This window comes from Ursus arctos, unplaced genomic scaffold (assembly GCF_023065955.2).
Source record: "Ursus arctos isolate Adak ecotype North America unplaced genomic scaffold, UrsArc2.0 scaffold_2, whole genome shotgun sequence".
In the NCBI taxonomy this organism is placed as follows: Eukaryota; Metazoa; Chordata; class Mammalia; order Carnivora; family Ursidae; genus Ursus; species Ursus arctos.
Window position 1 is genome coordinate 358,668 of NW_026622874.1, and position 19,041 is coordinate 377,708.

General features: G+C 38.6%; 1 protein-coding gene across 1 annotated transcript in view; it reads left to right on the forward strand.

The window, feature by feature from the left end:
- FMN2 (formin 2) overlaps positions 1 to 19,041 on the forward strand; it is a 356,215-nt gene that overhangs the window by 207,921 nt on the left and 129,253 nt on the right. The window contains exons 7-8 of the mRNA XM_057315375.1: positions 17,665 to 17,756; positions 17,921 to 18,050. Coding sequence (XP_057171358.1) covers positions 17,665 to 17,756; positions 17,921 to 18,050 — 222 coding nt within the window. The remainder of the gene's footprint in view (positions 1 to 17,664; positions 17,757 to 17,920; positions 18,051 to 19,041) is intronic.

Below are 19,041 nucleotides of genomic sequence, written 5' to 3' on the forward strand. Positions count from 1 at the left end.
GTAACTGTTAAGTATTAAAACCAAGCAAACCCTGAAGTGAATCCTATTAGAAGTTCAGGTGAAGAAAAATGTAAAATATATAGAAAAAGAAAAAAATCCCACACCCCTTTGTAATTAAACAGCTCTAATCCAATTAGAAGGAGAAAAAAAAAAGCAAGTAGGATAGAAAGAATTAGAGGTTTAACTTTACACTTCTCAGGATTGGATTTCACAGGCATGCTTTATAGTTTTAGTAATCTTTACTCAGGGTAGTAGTTGACATACCGTAAACTTTAATCTGGAAGAAGGATATGGCACATGTCACACGATATCGCATCCTCCAAAGTGTATACCATACTACATTAATGAAAATGAATTGGATTAACCATCTGTGTTCCCATAACTTCCTAGAGGTATTTCACTGATTCATGTTTTAAGCAACATTTAATCATTAGTTTCTTCAAACAAATGTGAGAGGAGTATTGGCTTTCTTCACGTAGCTATTTTAAAACCATACTCTCATATTTCATTGTTTTATTGAGTTGGTTCATGGAATTCCTGCAAGTGTGCTCATTTTCAAGTACAAATGTGCTTAAGGTGAATTTCAGAATTAGAAAGGAAAAGCTTTAGATCTCGAATCACTTACAGATTGACTCTGTAGACTTAATAAAAACCAGAGCTTACATTTCTTTTTTGTTCAAGATGTGTTAATGCCTGCCAAGTCATAACATTATTGACTGAGTTCTTGATAGCCGTGTTTCTTTTGATGAAGTAACTATCTCCAGTGAATTCCTTGGAAAACGAGAGTTAAAACGAATAACACTACTGCATTGGAAAGAAATGATATGGGATTGTTCATATACATTTTCACCTTATTTTAATATGAGATTTTAATTTGATTGGTGATGTAAAAATGTTGACTTGTTGGAGAACACTTAATATTTTCACGTTCACTCTTGGCTTATAGAGTTTATGGCTATTTACTATTTGCAGTAAGTGCTCTGAGTACTTCTCTTCTACTTCACCTTCTTGCAGCAAGCTCCCAGCGGCTTGCACTCCAGCCCCCTGCCCTGTCCATTTCTCAGAGTCTTCCTGGCCCTTCCCTTAGAACAGAAAGGCCAAAACTGTTCTTTCAGACAGCAAATTCCTACCTACTACCGTCCCCTGCTAGTGAACTTTTCTAAATTTTTAATTCTTTTTTTTTTTTTTTTTTAGATTTTATTTATTTGACAGAGAGACAGCCAGCGAGAGAGGGAACACAAGCAGGGGGAGTGGGAGAGGAAGAGGCAGGCTCCCAGCAGAGGGGCGCAATATGGGACTTGATCCCAGGACTCTGGGATCACCCCCTGAGCTGAAGGCAGACGCTTAACGACTGAGCCACCCAGGCGTCCCCTAAATTTTTAATTCTTATTCCTTCCTTCCTTAGACATTCTTCCCTATTACAGACTTAGAGCAGAGCACACCTCCTCTGTGGAGCACTTGGCCTAGGTATTCCACGCCCATGCACTGACCATCTTGACTCTCACACTCTCCAGTATCATGAAAGTCCCATGTCTGTTTCTCCCCCTAGTATCGCATTGCCTTCACACACGGTAAGCACTACAAAAAATTTATTTATTTTTTTTGTAAATAATTGCAAATGTGAATTATAACTCTAGCCTTGACAAGTTTCCAAAATAGATTTAAGTTGAACAACATGGGTTTGAGCTGCATGGGTCTACTTCTGCAGAGTTTTTTTTTTTTTTTTTTTTTTTTTTTTTTCAATAAATCCATTGAAAAAATGTTTTGGAGACTTGCAACAATTTGAAAAGACTTGCAGATGACCTGTGTAGCCTAGAAATACTGAAAAAATTAAGAAAAAGTGAGATAAAAAGAATAATACATATATAAAATACGCATTAATTGACTTTATGTTGAGGGTAAGGCTTCCCATCAAAAGTAGGCTATTAGAAATTAGGTTTTTGGGGATTTAAAGATGAATTTTTGACTGCATGGGAAGTTAGTCCCCAAGACCCTTGTTGTTCAAGGGTCAACTGTATCTTTAAAAATGTTAAGGTTGGGGCGCCTGGGTGGCACAGTCATTAAGCGTCTGCCTTTGGCTCAGGGCATGATCCCAGCATTCTGGGATCGAGCCCCACATCGGGCTCCTGTGCTAGGAGCCTGCTTCCTCCTCTCCCACTCCCCCTGCTTGTGTTTCCTTTCTCGCTGGCTGTCTCTGTCAAATAATACAAAATCTTTTAAAAAAAATAAAAAAAAATAAAAATGTTAAGGTTTTTATCATTATTTTAATGATGGCATATGTATCAAGGAAGAAACAGTAACTGTGATCAGATACTTCACAATGTTAATTTGAGGACAAGCTTTTACTTTTACAATGGAAATACTCTTGCTTTCTTGTCAGTTGTGACAGAAAGCCAAATCCCTAATGGTGTGTTATGGAATCTGCTATCCCCAAGTAAAATGTAGTTGCTGGGCTGCTTGGATTGTGGTCTCAATTTCCCAGTGCTAACCTATTTCCACATCAAGATCATTGTCTTCCTTGCATGTCAATGAAGGAGATAGAAAGAGAGAACTCTGGACCTCCTTCCTGCTTCTGACCTTTTTTCCCCATCCACCCACTCATCTTGTTTTAAAAGACTAGACCCACTGTAGAAACTAGTCCATTAAAATTTACCAGATCACTTCAGAGTGCACTTACTCTCTGGGTTAACAGTGTTAACTCTTAGCCTTTTCTTTTTGAGTCTCTTTCCTAAGTGAGTTGCCTATCCTGAATGGGCACCTGTTAGACTAGGCCATTAATTCTCCATCCTCTCAACTAATGCTTCCTTATTTTAACAAATATTTATCATGTTTCTTTAACCAACATGTAAAGAAATTGGTGGATAATACAATCTATCTACATATATAACTTAAATCATCTAATGTATGCACTATAATATAAAATAGAAGTAACAAAACAATCTACAATATTATATGATCCATTTAATTAGGTAAATGCTCGAAAATGAACTAGAAGATATTATGAAGTAGACAGATATTTGTCCTTTTATTTATAATACTTTAAGATAGCAGCTAAAAATGGCTTTATCACAACTTACAGGATTTTATAAAATGGTAAACACTTGGTAAAGTTGAACTATGTTTTTTTCTTAGATATGCCTTGTGGCTCCATTTCTGAAAAATTCTATGTATAATAATGTGTATATTAAAGTCTAGTCTTGAATATTTAAATATTTAAAGTAATGTATATAAAAATAATAACATTTATTAATACCCTGAAACATATTTTACGGTTTCATGTTTTATTTTCCAACTTAAGTTTTTGTACATGGTACATTATAGAAAATGTACTGGGTACCTATTACTCTCCTTCTGCAAGAAGAATATACTTTTGTGGGGCAGATAAAATATGCATAAAAATTTAACTATCATAAAGAATTCAAGTGCTATTATATGTGATGAAAAAATAGTTTAACATAAAATATATGCAGTTTAGTTCCCTCCCCCTAAAAAAGGGGACAGATCATAAAGGCTGTGATATTCTGGGGAGGGGAGATGTGGCATTCATGTGTAGTTAGGAGCCCAAACACAGCTTAAGTGGAAAAAATAGAAGAAGGATTGTTGTATTATGTACGCCAGATTTCACACTTCCCTGAGACGTTTTGATTCAGCTGCTGACCTATTATAAATCACAATCCTGTCTTCAACAGCTACTGACCTGAAACTACGAATTATCCAAGTTTTCTACTACTTGCAAAGAGAGGACAGAAGAAAAAGTGTAGGCTATTATTGCTGTCCTCAAATTCCTTATAAAAGTAGATGGAGAACAAATCCACAATAAATAAAAAAAAAAAAATTGGGGGAATCACTTGTATGTTAGCTTAACACTCACATTTATCCCTGCTATTTTTTCTTGTATTTTAGTTCTGAGTGTAAACACTGTGTGATAATGGAAACAAACACTTGTTTGCTTCTCCTTTTATTGTTTTTGGTCCCTCTGGAGATCTCCCCTCAGAACATGAATTGCATATCCTTGTGTGTGGTGTCAAATTGTTTACAAGCACCCTGTCTATCCACCAGCCATTGTTTTTTACATAAATCCTATTCTGTGATCTGTCTATTGTTTCTCTCTTGGAGAACATTAACAAACCTCTTAGCTTGGTAGGGTAGAGAAAGTATTTTTTGCGCATTCACTCTTTAATAACTATTCAGCTTTCCTGAGGGGACAGTCTCTTCTGAACACAGATACTAAACATTTCCCAGTATTTTTCCATGATGGTAGGCAGGCATTAGAAAAATGGTGCAGTTGGCTAGCAACGTGATACAGGTTTCCAACTTGATGCCATAAAAGTTCATTATACCTTCTTTAAATCCCTTTATTCTACTGATGTTACAGGAATGTACTTATGGGTAGGAATATTATAGTTTATGTGGAAGACTTTCAGGTTTGCCCTTTGTATGGTCATATAAAGTACAAAGCTTTCAGTGGTAGCAAACATTGATTGTTTTAAGTACCTGCTGAGAGCCTTGGTTAATACTAAAGCTGGGTCATGACTTGAAATTATGCATGACAGGAATAACATTTGATGGTTTTGACATATTAGCTTGAGAGGGTCATCAGCCTTCCCTCCTTGTTGCCCATGACTGCAACAACTAAAATTTAACTGGGCAATAAATTTATTAAGGGAATAAATACTCAACTTTCTTAATAAACCTCTTATCATATTTCCCTTCACTAACTTATTTAGGAAGTTGAATGATTCCAGATGGCATTTCTTGTGTATTTGGCTCAGAATTTCTTGTTTACTCGCATATTTGCCGATATATGGTTAAATGTTCAAGGTTTTCGGGTCTTTGAAGAGCCATTCAGCCCTTAGACATACAACTTTACATTGCTATGTGTATATGACAACCATTTTGCAAATTGCCTTCAGCACTAGGTATTTAAAGATATCCCAGTTGTTTATTGTACCTGAGGAAGAAAGATCTGTGGGGCTGTGATATGTGTCTGTTGACTATTGAAATTGTATCTCTTGAAAAGCTAGTGTTCAAGGTTAGAGAAAATTTGAGCCCACAAATAGTATATAGACCACCCATAAACTGTTGAGTGTGTAAATGTGCAAAAGTATATTTTAAGTGGTCATTTAATAATGCAGAGAAGTCCTCAGTCCATTCCATAATTGAAATAAAATGAGAAGTTGAAATAAAACGAGAAAACCTAACCATCGGATGGATGGCTGTTAGATCAGATGGTTGATGCTAAGTATGAAACAATAATTAGAGGCTACGATTCTGAGGAAAGAGCAGGGTGGTTGCTAAGGAGGCAACGATTATTTACTGTCGAGGGAGCTGAGATAATGGTCATAGTGGGGCGATAGTGTTCGGGGTTGTTCTTAAATGTGGGGTGGCCATTGCTCAAGAGAAGAGGTGAGAGGTTTCTCAGCAGGTGGAGCAGTTTGATCAAAGGCTTAGATGTGGAAACTAATGTATTTGGGGTAAGGAATTCTGTGTTGCTGGAAAGTAGTACAATGGGGGAATTAGAGCTGGAGTTGGGGCAGGTGTTAAAACTGACAGGCATGGATGTGGTCAGATGCCTCTGGGGAGGCAGTGAGACTGAAGAGGGAAGATTGTGTTTCTGAGTCTTCAGGGATGAACTAAATAGGAAGTGTTGCCTAACTGGATGTGGGAGGGGAAGGATTGGAGCTAGGCTTCCTTCTTCGACGTTTTGATAGGATGGTCATAAGCCAACATTAGGGTACCCGAAGAATGTACAGACTTGGGAATGTAAAGGAACAGTTCATGAAGGGGTCATGTTGAGTTTTTAAGATTTCATTTTGAAATAATTATAGTTTCAAAGGACATAGCAAAAAATATATAGAGGTCCTCTATAACCTTCACCTAGTTTTTCCCAATGTAACAACTTAAAATCATAGAACAGTGTTAAAACCTGGAAATCGACATTGAAATATCCACAGACATGTTTTGGATTTCACTGGTTTCATATGCACTCCTGTGTGTGTGTGTGTGTGTGTGTGTGTATGCGTGCTCATGTGTGTGCACATGTGCACGGACATAGTCCCATGCAGTGTGATCACGCGTTGATTCATACAGCCATCACTATAATCAGGATGTAGAGTTGTTCCACCTCTATAAAGATCCCTGATGCTATCCCCTTATAATTATACTACAACTTCCCCTTTCCCATTCCTAGTCTGTTTTCCATCTCTGTAGCTTCATCGTGTGAATGCTATGTAAATGGAATCATATGATACCTAACCTTTTCATATTAGCTTTTTTCACTCATTATAATCCCCGTAAGATCCATCCAAGTGTTGAGTGTATCAAAAGCTCATTTTTTCCCCGTTGCTGAGTAGTGTTCCATGGTATGAATGTACAAATGTGTTTCATTCTTTGAAGGATATTTAGATTGTTTTGAGTTTTTGTCAATCACAAATAAAACTGTTATGAACATTCACGTATGTTAAATTCTTTTGTGTGTAGATTTAAGTTTCTTTTCTTTGTAATAAATGCCCAGGAGTGCAATACAGTTTTGTATGTTAACTATATGTTTAGATTTTATGAAACTGCTGAACTATTTTACAGAATGGCTGTTCTGTTTTATATTCTCAGCAGCACTACATGAAAGACCCAGTTTGCTGCATCCTTGCTTGGTGCAAGTCACTGTTCATTCTAGCTGTTCTGATAGATGTGTAGTGATATTTCGTTGTGGGTTTAATTTGCATTTTCCTAATGGAAAATGATGTTGAACATCTTTTCCCGTGTTTGTTTTTCTTCTGTGTATTCTCTCTGGTGAAATACCTGTTTATGTCTCTTGCCCATTTTCTGGTTAGGTTGTGATGCTCACTAACACTACTTTGACCACTTCATTCTACCTCCTTCCTGCTGGGTAGGGGGTGGAAGGTCAGCGCTCATCTGGGCCCCCCAGACACCAGGATAGGTGGACATCAGGGGAAGCAGATTGCTGAATAGCATTGCCTCCCACCAAGTAGCTTCACCTTATGGCTGACACATTGGGTGGAAGATCAGTTCTCCACTTGCAACGGTGATTCCATGAAGCGGTGTTTGGCTAGAGTAGGACTGTGTTAAGAGAAAAGTATCCTGGTTTACTAGATCATGTTTCCTAGAAAGAGGGTTTTCTAAAACCTATTTTTTAACCCATGTCTGCTGGTAGTTCCAGGTTCCTGGCTTCTCTAATACCCCATCTGGGCTGAATGTGTGGGAGAGAAAACCTAGGGAGCTCACACCATTCTTTGAGCTGGGAGGAGGCTGCCCACCCGGCCTGCCTTCCATTTTTTTGAAACCCTTCCTCTGTTTGTTTATGGAATTAGGATTTTTAGTTGCAGAAGGACTGTTAGCAATGTAATGACTTTATCTTGGCCCTCGTGTTGATTTTTTAAAGATCTGGGTCCCTCAGTAGGTAGGCTGGGGCTCAGTAGAGCTTTCTGAAGAGATGTAGGGCCATTGACATCAGGAGATGATGGGTGAGCCACTCTTTCTTTGGATCTTGGCTCCTGTACTTACTAATCGAGACTTTAAAATAAAGACTCCACTTTCTCATCATGAAAAGGGGGATGCTGTTGATGATGATGATGATGCCTTCTTCTAGGGCACTATGAGGGTTATATTAGTTTATGCACATAAAACACTTGCAGGGTTTGCCTGACAAATATTAAGTACTCTATAAATATCAACTCTTGTTTTATCTGCAGACAAACCTTCTGGCTCTGAGAAGGTTGTTGTGGAGTTTAGTGAGAGTGATTGAAATAAGAATTAAAGCTAGTTTGCAGGTATTCAAAAAGCAAACAAAAGATGCAGAAAGAAGTCAGTATGCCTTCAAGATATTGTGTTGGAAAGTAGGGGGGGAGATAGAGGGTTGTGGAGGAATTCAGGGATGTGGTTGGTCAAGGGAGAAGTAAGTGTGAGATTTAGACAGAAAAAAAGAGGATTTTTTTTTTTTTTTCAAATAAATCTGAACATGGACCTGGACTGAGGGGAGGGAGTTAGGAAACAGAGGGAGAAATGGACATGTAAATTATATAGAAAGGGTAAGGATTTTGATGATGCTGGACTAATAGCACAGATATAAAGAAAGACAACTTTATTCCTTGGAGACTGGGCACACTCTTCCTTCTACCACCATCCAGTGTAGACCAGATTCCTGGCTGTTATCATTGATGTTACCAAATATCTTGACCTCTACTTCTCCAAAAGCAGTCACTGTAAGTATAACCCACTATTTTAGTTCCTGGTAGCTATTGTTTCTATTTCAGAAAGGAGATACACAGGGGCGCCTGGGTGGCACAGCGGTTAAGCGTCTGCCTTCGGCTCAGGGCATGATCCCGGCGTTACGGGATCGAGCCCCACGTCAGGCTCTTCCACTATGAACCTGCTTCTTCCTCTCCCACTCCCCCTGCTTGTGTTCCCTCTCTCGCTGGCTGTCTCTATCTCTGTCAAATAAATAAATAAAATCTTTAAAAAAAAAAAAAAAAAAAAAAAAGAAAGGAGATACACAGAAGAAAAAACTGAGGTTGAATGGGAGAGAGGATGAAAGGAAGAGATGAGGGAATTTGGAGGAATTTATATATTTAAAAAACTCCATTCATTCATTTATTATTATTTCATCAGATAATTATTAAATGTCTGCTTATTGCAGGCATGTGCTTACAGTGATGAACAAAAATAGACATTACCCTTGTGCGTATAGAGCTTTCTTTCTAATATGGAGTTAGGCTTTAAATATTCATTTAAAATTGTGATAGGTGCTGTGAAGGAAAGTGCATTTCTACAATGGGAATGAGTTAGAAGATTCATTGTTGATGAGGAGATTAAGAAAGGCCTCCCCAAAATAGAGAGTTTGGAGCTGAAACAAGGAGAGGGTGGGTACTGTGGAAGACGAGAAGCGTGGGTTATGTGTTAGGCACAGGGAGAAACATGTATAATAGAGGAATTGTGATCTATTTGAGGAACTGAAGGAAAACCATGGAGAACAGAATGTATGCGGTGTGTGGGAGTATGGCATGAGATGGGTTGCAGAGCAAGGTGGGTTGAGGGGGTGGTGAACCATGTGGATTTGTAGACAACTTAAGGTCTGTGGTATTATTCTAAAAATAACAGTTAGCCTTTAAAGAGTTTTATGTAGAGTATACACATTCTGCTTAGCATCTTTATAGAAATTGGGTGCTGTGTGGGTCATATGTTAGAGCCAGGGCTGATTATGGAGAGACCAGGCAGGGTATCAAAGTAGCTGAGCTGAGAGGTGGCAGCAGTCTAGACAAAGATGATAGCATTGGCAATGGAGACAGGCCTTGGTGATTCATAGGATGTAGAAGTGAATTACAGACAGACATCCAGCATGACGCCCAGCTTTCTGACTGGTGACTAGTTTTCCAGTTTACTGGAATCAGAATTGCTGAGTGTTTGGGGACAGTATTCATGAGTTTATTTTTAGACTTTTTTTGTTTGAGATGTTTCTGAGGTATCCAAGTTCAAACGCTGAGAAAGTAATTGCCTGTCTGGATATGAAGGGAAAACATGGACTAAAGATAGTTGCTATATAGTGTTTGGATAGCGGCTGCAGTCCTGGCAATGGATAGCCCAGCAGAAGGATGGGAGGATGTCTAGGAAAAGAAGATGTGATATTAGGAGGCAAATTCACCTAGTAAACATAAAAGTGAAAGGGCTGATGATGTTGAGGGAAAAGATAAAGATTTAGAGATTAGCTTTATTGTGAATATTGAAAGAAACTGGGTAATCATCCTTTCTGATGGCTGAGTAATATTCCACTGTACATATGGACCACATCTTCTTTATCCAGTCATCTGTTGAAGGGCATCTCGGTTCCTTCCACAGTTTGGCTATTGTGGCCTTTGCTGCTATGAACATTGGGGCGCATGTGCCCCTTCTTTTCACTACATCTGTGTCTTTGGGGTAAATACCTAGTAGTGCAATTGCTGGGTCATAGGGTAGCTCTATTCTTAACGTCTTGAGGAACCTCCATACTGTTTTCCAGAGTGGCTACACCAGCTTGCATTCCCATGAACAGTGTAGGAGGGTTCCCCTTTCTCCACATCCTCACCAACATTTATTGTTTCCTGTTTTGTTAATTTTTGCCATTCTAACTGATGTAAGGTGGTATCTCATTGTGTTTTTGATTTGTATTTCCCTGATGGCTAGTGGTGTGGAGCAGTTTTTCATGTGTTTGTTAGCCATTTGTATGTCTTCTTTGGAGAAGTGTCTGTTCATGTCTTCTGCCCATTTTTTGACTGGGTTATTTGTTTTTTGAATGTTGAGTTTGAGTTCTTTATATATGCTGTGGGCTTTTCATAGATGGTTTTTATGATATTGAGTAATGTTCCCTCTATCTCTACACTCTGAAGAGTTTTAGTCAGGGAAAAAAACAGAAAGAAATTGGATAAAGGAACTGCTGAAGTTTAGCCAGGGACAGTGTTTCCACTTAAAACACTGGTTCTTTGGGAGTGTTACTGTCATTTTCCCTGTCTGTCTGTCTGTCTCTTGCACACATGCATTTTTGTTATCAATTAAGTATGAGGATTGCTGTTGAAATAGTTTTTTTTTTCAATAATATAGCTTCTAAGAGTATTTAGCATATGAGTCTTAAAAACGGATGTACTATACAACAATTCCTAATGAATCTCAGGAATCTAAGTTTGTGTTCTTTGGAACACAATTTGATAAACTTTTGCTTAACACCATTAATAGACTCAGGCAGTGGAAATGTATACAGTGGAAATGCATACCAGTTGATCTCAATGTTCTTCCCTCCCACTCCACCCTTTGCTCCCCAATCTCTTCCTCTCTGTAGAAGTAACACCTCTTCCTGGGAGTTGGAATAGCAAGATTCAGTTTAAGGGGGCATCTGGGTCAAGGGTAGTGGAGGTCAAAATATGGTGAAATCAGTGATGACAGCCTGGAAATTGAGTTCGTTTTGGCCAGTGGTTAGGTGAAGATTGTTCCTGGGTTTTAAGTGTGATGACTCTTTGGTAACTGGTGAAAACATCCAGCTTGGCAGCAACTGAGGTCCATTTCATTTATAGGTAAACACAGTAAATCTTGAGAAAAGGATATTCTGGTACAAATATGCAGGTAATTGGGGTGGGTGCAGGAAGGGTATACAGTAAAGAAAGAGACTGAAATGGTTTAATCTTGGAAGTGAGTAGGATTGGGAGAGGGAAAGTTTATAATCTGACTATTTGGAGCTTGGAAATTACTTTATGTTTTAATTGACGTGTAACTGTGTGGTAGTGTTGCCCGTGTCTTTGGCCATAATGAAGAATGATCTTACTTCAACAAATCGCCATTGGTATAGTGGTGAGATCATTAGCATCCTCTTCATGTACGGGGAGTCATATACAGTTTTAAAAAGCAGTGGAAGAAGATCAGTACAGAAGGGTGAAGCAAATAAAAGTGGTGTTATGAGCTACTTGGTATGTTATGTTTTAGGATTTTGCTTGAATCTGAAGCCTAACATATATCTTTTTATCCCCAGTGCCTGGTGTAACGCTGGTAAACACTGGGCCTTTAATGAATGGATGAATGAATCCCTAAAATTCATTTGTTTTAAAGTCTGACCTTGATTATTACCTCATACTAGTAGAGCAGAGAAGAACACTTGACACTAAATTTACTTTGAAGCCAAACAGAACCAAGAGTATCCAGATGACCTCCGGGTTCTAGTACAAATTTATAACCACTACTTTGACATAAATTGTGTGGTTGCTGTTAAGAACAATAATATGGGGCCTTGGCAGGTAGAAAATTACTGACTTTTGCTTGATCTCTCATGCTTTGCAAGGAGCAAGCCAAGATGATGGGCAAGAAACGATTGGTCATGGTACATTAGTGAACAGCAGAATCTTGCCGAGCTGGTTAGCATCTATTATGTTTTCGTGCTGCTCTTGTGCCTTTACACAGATAGCCTCTCTGCAGGAGGTGAGTGACAGGGGCGCAAAGGAGTAGTGTTGGATGAGTGTATAGACGAACGAATTCATATGTACTTTCACCAGGCATAGCTTTCTTATTTTTATTTGCCTATTTTGTACCAGCATTTGAAATGACTAATTCTGTCTCACGCATGCATGGTATCTATTTTGGAGTCAAATGACCTCATAGGGAGACTCATTACACTCTTAGGATGATGATAAACGTTGAGATTATCTGCATATCACCGTGCCCTCAATACTTCTTATATTGTTCGGGTATTATCCCTCCTCTTTTTCCTGTCTCTTCTTCATGACTTGGAAGCTTTCTTTTGTCATATTCAATTACTGATACAACTTTCCAGTGTTTAAAAAAATATTATTAACTACTAACTACATACCATCAGCCATAATGATTATTAGGACCATAGAGACACCTGACACATGCCCTTCTCAATAAGCTCCGATCAGTAGAAGGTGCAGACATACATTTATATCACCAATAAGATGCTGTGATAAGCATAGCATAAAACAGAGCAAATAAAAGGTTCTGTGTTATCATTTTGGAAAGAGCAATTATAATGGAGAGCAACATGGTTGAGGCAGGCTTTCCAGAGGAGATCATTCATAAGCCAAGCCGAGAGCAGCAAGCCAAAGTGAACGACGCATATTCCAGGTAGAAGATCTGGTGTGATGCTGTGAGTTACCAGGTAGATGCCTGTGTCTTCATCAGCAACTGGGGATGTAAGAAGCAGAGCAAATTTAGAGGCAAACCAAAGAGATTGGCTCTCCATCTACCTAGAGCCAGCATATTCTTCAAAACACAGCTCTTATCTCCTCTGTTTTCTGAAGCACTGTCATGCTACCCTAACCCAAAGTATTTTTTGCTGTATAGGATGACAGAATTATGATCTCAAGCTAATAGTTGATTGTATATAGAAAAAAAAAAACAAATGTGTTGTTATGCTTGAGTCCAAAATAATCAATTTCATAAATACAGAATAGGAGAAACAGAATAGAGCCTATAAACATGAAAAATAATTCAAAGGTTTTAGACTACTGCTAACTTAAGAGGATATAGGGCTCCTCCAAATATTGTCCTTAATTTCAGGCTACACTAACAGCAGCAGTCTTTCTGGCATGAAGGAGTTGAGAAGCAGACTGGATGATGGGAGAGTGACGTGACCTGTTATGTGTGACTCATTCGTAAGCCATCAGAAACCTACTCAGACAGCAACTATGATTGTGATAGGCTCACATTCATACCATATAAAATGAAAAGAACCAAAGTACTTAGCACAGAAACAAAAGAAAAAATTTAGCTTTCCCAAATATTTGAAAAGTATTTGCAATTGACCCCAGAGAGTAGACTGAGGGCCAATGTCTGAAAGTAGAAGAAATATTTTTGTTTAATATAAAGAAGCTGGGGTTTTTTGTTTTGTTTTTGGACAGTGTTTTTTAAAGATGTAATAATCGGTTTAGGATGACAATGAATTTTGTCACTGGAGGTGCTTGAGTATGGTGAATGTTGAAGATAATTTTATCATCAGTTGGATAGGAAGGTCTTACCAAATGTCGGTTCCCAAAATCTACTCCGTGGGTGCCCAGGGATTCTGTACTGTTTTGCAAGAGGGTCTCAAGATAGAAATGATTTTCATAATAGCACTAAGATGTTATTTGCTTTTTTGACAGTGTAAATATTTGTACTGCTGGTTCAAAAGCAGTGAAAGGTAAACATTCTGGGACCTCCGCCTGAAGCACCATGCTTACTGGTCATTCTAACCCTTCAGTTGCAGGGGGAAAAAAAGCCACCTTTATTTAAGATTGTCCTTAATGGGGGCACCTGGGTGGCTCAGTTGGTTAAGCGTCTGCCTTCGGCCCAGGTCATGATCCCGGGGTCTTGGGATGGAGCCCCAAGCTGGGCTCCCTGCTCAGCAGGGAGTCTGCCTCTCCCTCTCCCTCTGCCTCTCCGCCTGCTTGTGCTCTCTTCCTCCCTCTCAAATAAATAAATTTTAAAATAATGAGTGTCCTTAATGAACAGGGAAAATTATTACATTTATTAAAACTGAACTCTTGAGTATATGTCTTTCATAAAGTGTTTCTGCTGCATGGCAAAGTACAATAGTGATGCTGATAAAAAGCACTTGTTGTGACTGAAGGTAGCCCTTTCTCTTTGGATACCATTTCTATTGGAAAATCAGCCTGGCAAACTGGGGTTATTAATACGTAGACATTTTCTTGAAAATGAACAAAGTAAGTGGTCTCTTCAAGAAAAACAACTGACGTTTGTTGCCAATGATAAAATTCAAGCTCTGAAGTAAACATAGAATTTTGGAGACTATATGTCTGCCACCATAAGCTTGATAGCTTCACTGTATTTAAAGACTTTTTTGATAAGATGGGTAGTGATTTTTTAAAAATTGATTTTATTTTTTATTCATTTTTAAAATATTTATCAGAGAGAGAGAGAGAGAACAAGCGGGGGGAGGGTTAGAGGGAGCGGGAAAGAGAATCCTGGAGAGTACTGAGTGCAGAGCCCCACACAGGGCTCGATCCCACAACCCTGAGATTATGACCTGAGCTGAAATCAAGAGTTGGATGCTTAACCGACTGAGCCACGCAGGTGCTCCCAAAACAGATTTTATTTTTAATCCTTAAAGTTACATATGCCAGTACTTGGCATTTATGGATCATGGATGTGAGACAAGGCAGGGGCTAGATTCAGACCCCCACAACCCTGACTGTGAAATCCAGTGTTCCTTGGCTGCCTCCATGTGGGAAAAAAAGCTAAAACTCTATGCCTGTTGAGTAGCACATCTTGCAAGAATGCGGATGGAGGATGCTTACCCCAGACTGGTGAAGACCAGACCAAACCAGTCTGTGCCAAGATGGGCCCCAGCATTAACCTTTCACCAACTTTTTCTTTCATTGTAATAGTAAAAATCATGCCCAGGGGAGGAGACTTAACATGTTTATTAGATATGCATCGCATGAAGACCTTTAGGTTCTCAGGTGCTGAGAAGTCCTGCCTCTACATGCTTAGATACCACCCTTTTCCCTCCTAAGTTTCTTTAAAAAACTCCCTGACCTCTCCTCCGGGAATCAGCCTGAGGAAACTTCTTTTTGTGCTCCAGCATCAGCCCCAGTAAAGCCTTGCCTGAAACTCCTGTGCGGCCTCTGATCAATTTCTGTTGTTTAGAGAGCCCAGGGGTCCGGTTCCGGAAGGCACAGAGTGGCATTTAGTTCTCTTCATCATTCATAAAGAAGCACTGTCAACCCAGGGCAGTTTTCTTTCTGAAGTCAGCAGAAATGGTTTAATAGGACTATGTAATTAGTAATTTATGTGTACTGAATAATTTGGAGAATAACTCTACAGTACTGCCAGAAAGTTCTCAAGACATTGGGGAGTTTTACCCTTCTTTTGTGTATTTAATTATTAGTATGATTTACCTTAGCCATCTTTATTTCTCTTGTCATTGTTTCTTGAGATTTGGGGTGTATTTACGTAAGACCCAGGGAAATTCACTGAATCCGTGGAGTCACCTTCTAGTCCTTGATCTTCTCATACCAGCTCTCAGTTAGGTCGAGTCTATGTCAAGGTAGCTAAACTTCAAAAAACAAAAATTATACCAACAAACATAATTACTTCGTCAGATGGTAGCAAGGTGGATTTTTTCCCCTGTTGAGGTTTGGGTATTGAATGTGCTTGGGCTTGAAGATAGCAGACTAATTTCTGCTCCACTAGAACTTCTCATTTCTTTTAAAAGAACAGAGAGATTATAGGGACTGGAAGCCTTTATATGGTGTATTTTGGGGTGGACCTGTATGTCTTAAAACAATCCTTGCTTTATCAGTATTTTTAATATTAATACTCTTTTGTAGTATCACTCTGGTCACTCATGTGTCAGAAAGATGGGCATGGTCATTATTAAAGGCCATCTTGTTACTTGGTTTTAAGTGGTAGTGTCTGTGGAGCTGACTCTGATGGATGATAACTATGAGAAGTAAAGGAGGTGCTGTTTACTCCCCTAAAATTCTGGGGCAAGGCCACAACAAAGTGAAGGAAAGAAGTAAGATTACTATGCAATTCAAATTCTAGAATCAGGTTCTGAAACGTGGGAGTAGCTTGGCATATTTGCTTAAACGTACCCCTCCCCCCCGTTACTTCTTTGGATCTTTTGTTGCATAGTATTTCAAAAGCAAAACTTATTTTCAAATTCAGATCTTCAGAAGATCCACTGATCCTCTTCCCCTGTTGAAAGAAGTTTCCTATGGGGCCCTTGGCTGTCTCAGTTGGTAGAGCATGTGACTATTGGTCCTGAGTTTGAGCCCCATGTTGGGCATAGAGCATACTGAAAGGAAGGAAGAAAGAAAGAAAGAAAGAAAGAAAGAAAGAAAGAAAGAAAGAAAGAAAGAAAGAAAGAAAGAAAGAAAGAAAAATAAAATTTAAAAATGAGCAACCTTAGGGGCGCCTGGGGGGGCTCAGTCGGTTGAATGTCTGCCTTCGGCTCAGGTCATGATCCTGGGGTCCTGGTATCAAGCCCTGCATTGGGCTCCCTGCACAGAAGGGAGTCTGCTTCTCCCTCTCCCTCCACCCCTTCCCCCCACCCGCCACCCCCCTCTCATCTCTCTCTCTCTCTCTCTCTCAAATAAATAAATAAATAATTTTTTTTTTTTTTAAAGAAGCTTCATTTGGGGAGTCTTTGCTAGTCAATCCTATCACCTGAAAACCTGCATTTCAAAACAGTTAATGAAGAAAAAACAGAACATAGCTGTTTTTCAGATGAAATCTTTAGTTTCTATAAGTCTATCACATTTTATCTTATACAGTCGTTCTTGTCTAAACTGCTTTAATGTTTAAACAGAAAATGAAGGGAATTTAAGTTCTGAGAATCTGACTCAAACTAAGGTATGGTAGTGTATATACTTCTTAGTGCGTAGAAATACTGTATTTGGCTATTTTGAAACATCTTCATGAGTTATAAAGACAAGACTACAAATAAAAAGCACCCAGATTTTTCATAAAGAAGAATAGATTTATGTTTCTCAATGTCTATAAAATCTTCTACCATATATTGAAAATGCAGAAGAAACTGTCCTACAAAGAAACAGATCAAGGATGAAGGGTAAAAAAAGATACTTTGAAAGAAAAGCAGCCTGAAGTCATTTTTGTGTCAAAAAAAAAATTCAGAAGAAGAATCAAAACCTTTTATTTTTGTCCCTGGACTTAATAATTCAATTGTATTTTTCCCCTAAAAAAAAAAAAAAAAAAAAAAAAAAAGCAAAAAACAGTGATTGTATTAGTTAAATAAATACTTATTTTCTGTAAAAATCTTATAACATTAGGATCAAATTACTTCCAAATTTAACTTGATTGATTTCTGAATAAGACATAGCACTTTAAAATGAAATTCTTGTATTCTAGAGAGTATTACAAACAGCCAAAAAACAAGAGAGGAAAACTGTATTGTTTTAAAGCATGCTTGAATAAATAAATGTTTTGCAGATCACTAATAGCCAATAACATTATTTGGAAGGTTTAGAGGTGATCTGGTTTGCATTAAACATATTTGCACTTTAAAATGCCTTCATGAATTAAGTCAAGCTTTACGGCAAACAGACGCTAAGAAATATGAAAATATATCGAGTTTTGTTGTATTAAGATTATCATAATTTAAGGGATTCATTTCACCAGATTTTGCATAACCACTTGGCACTGGTTTTCCAGAGAGCACAGTCAGATGAACTGGAAAAAATTGAGAAGCACGGCCGATCCTCCAAAGACAAGGAAAACGCCAAGTCTCTGGACAAACCTGAACAGTGAGTACACCTCAGGGCCGTGTAGACAGCAGCCAGGCTGCAGGCAGCCTCTTTCCATTTGGAAAATATTGTGTTTTCCGGGCATAATTGTTCTAATGATAGGAGGATAAACGTCTGTTTCTGTGAATTATATTTTTCCTCTTGACTTGGCTTTATTTCCTTAGGTTCCTTTATGAACTGTCACTAATCCCCAACTTCTCAGAGCGAGTCTTTTGTATTCTGTTCCAGTCCACGTTTTCAGAAAGCATTTGCTCAATTCGTCGCAAACTGGAACTGCTACAGAGAGTGTGTGAGGTGGGTTCTGGTCCGCAGAATGCTGACGAAATCGTTGTGACGTTTCATTGTGTCCAGGCATGTTCATACTTCGGAAATGTTTTCTCTAACGCCCTGGAAGTGCACATACATTTGCAGTCTAGCGGCTCCGCAGGAGAGAACACACCTTGGCTGCTTTCAAGGTCCAAGTGAAAATTCAGAGAGGCGCCCGGCCGAGGGGCCCTGTAGCTGGAGGGCCCTGCTAGCTCCTCGATTTCTGCCCCTTCTGCTTCTGCCAAAACAGACTCTTCACTTTACGTGTCCTCTCCTATGTCAGACCTCTGATCGGATGTGATTTGAAGGCATTTTACTTACTTTCCTTCAGTTTTGGGAAGGGGCCTTCAACAAATTGTTAATGATTCTATCCAAATAATCTGAGAACAGCTGTATGACTCCATAGCACATAAATATTCTTCTGAAAACAAAGAATAAACGCTTGGCAGAAATTACCAATATTACCATTTAAAACAATTTGTCAAAAATCAATAGTACCATTTGTTCTGGTTGCGGTAAAGCCTTTTGAAAACTAGTAAGAAGTTATTAAAGACACATTTTTCAGAGGAAAGAAGACACGCAAATTCCAGCTAAGCTTTGTGTTTTGGGAAGAATTGAGTGTGGACTTTTCAGGGATAAATCTAAATTTGGAAATTAATCTTTATAACTGTGTTTTGGTTCCCCACACTTATGCCAAAAATTTCTATTGCTCCAGAGGGTAGGTACAATTAGGGTGAAGGCAATGACAATATTTTGTGGTAGTTCTTGTATTACAGCCTTGTTTGTTTTCTACACAATTCTATCCTTGAAATACCCTAGATTGGCATCTCTCAGTTGACAGACGTGCACCTGAATGCTTGCAAGCACTACAACTTCTTAAAGTTAACTTCAGAAACACTGCTCTTAAAATATCCTAATAATAAGCAACGATACAGTTTGGATGGGACCCAAAATTATTAGTATAATATGAATATCTGCC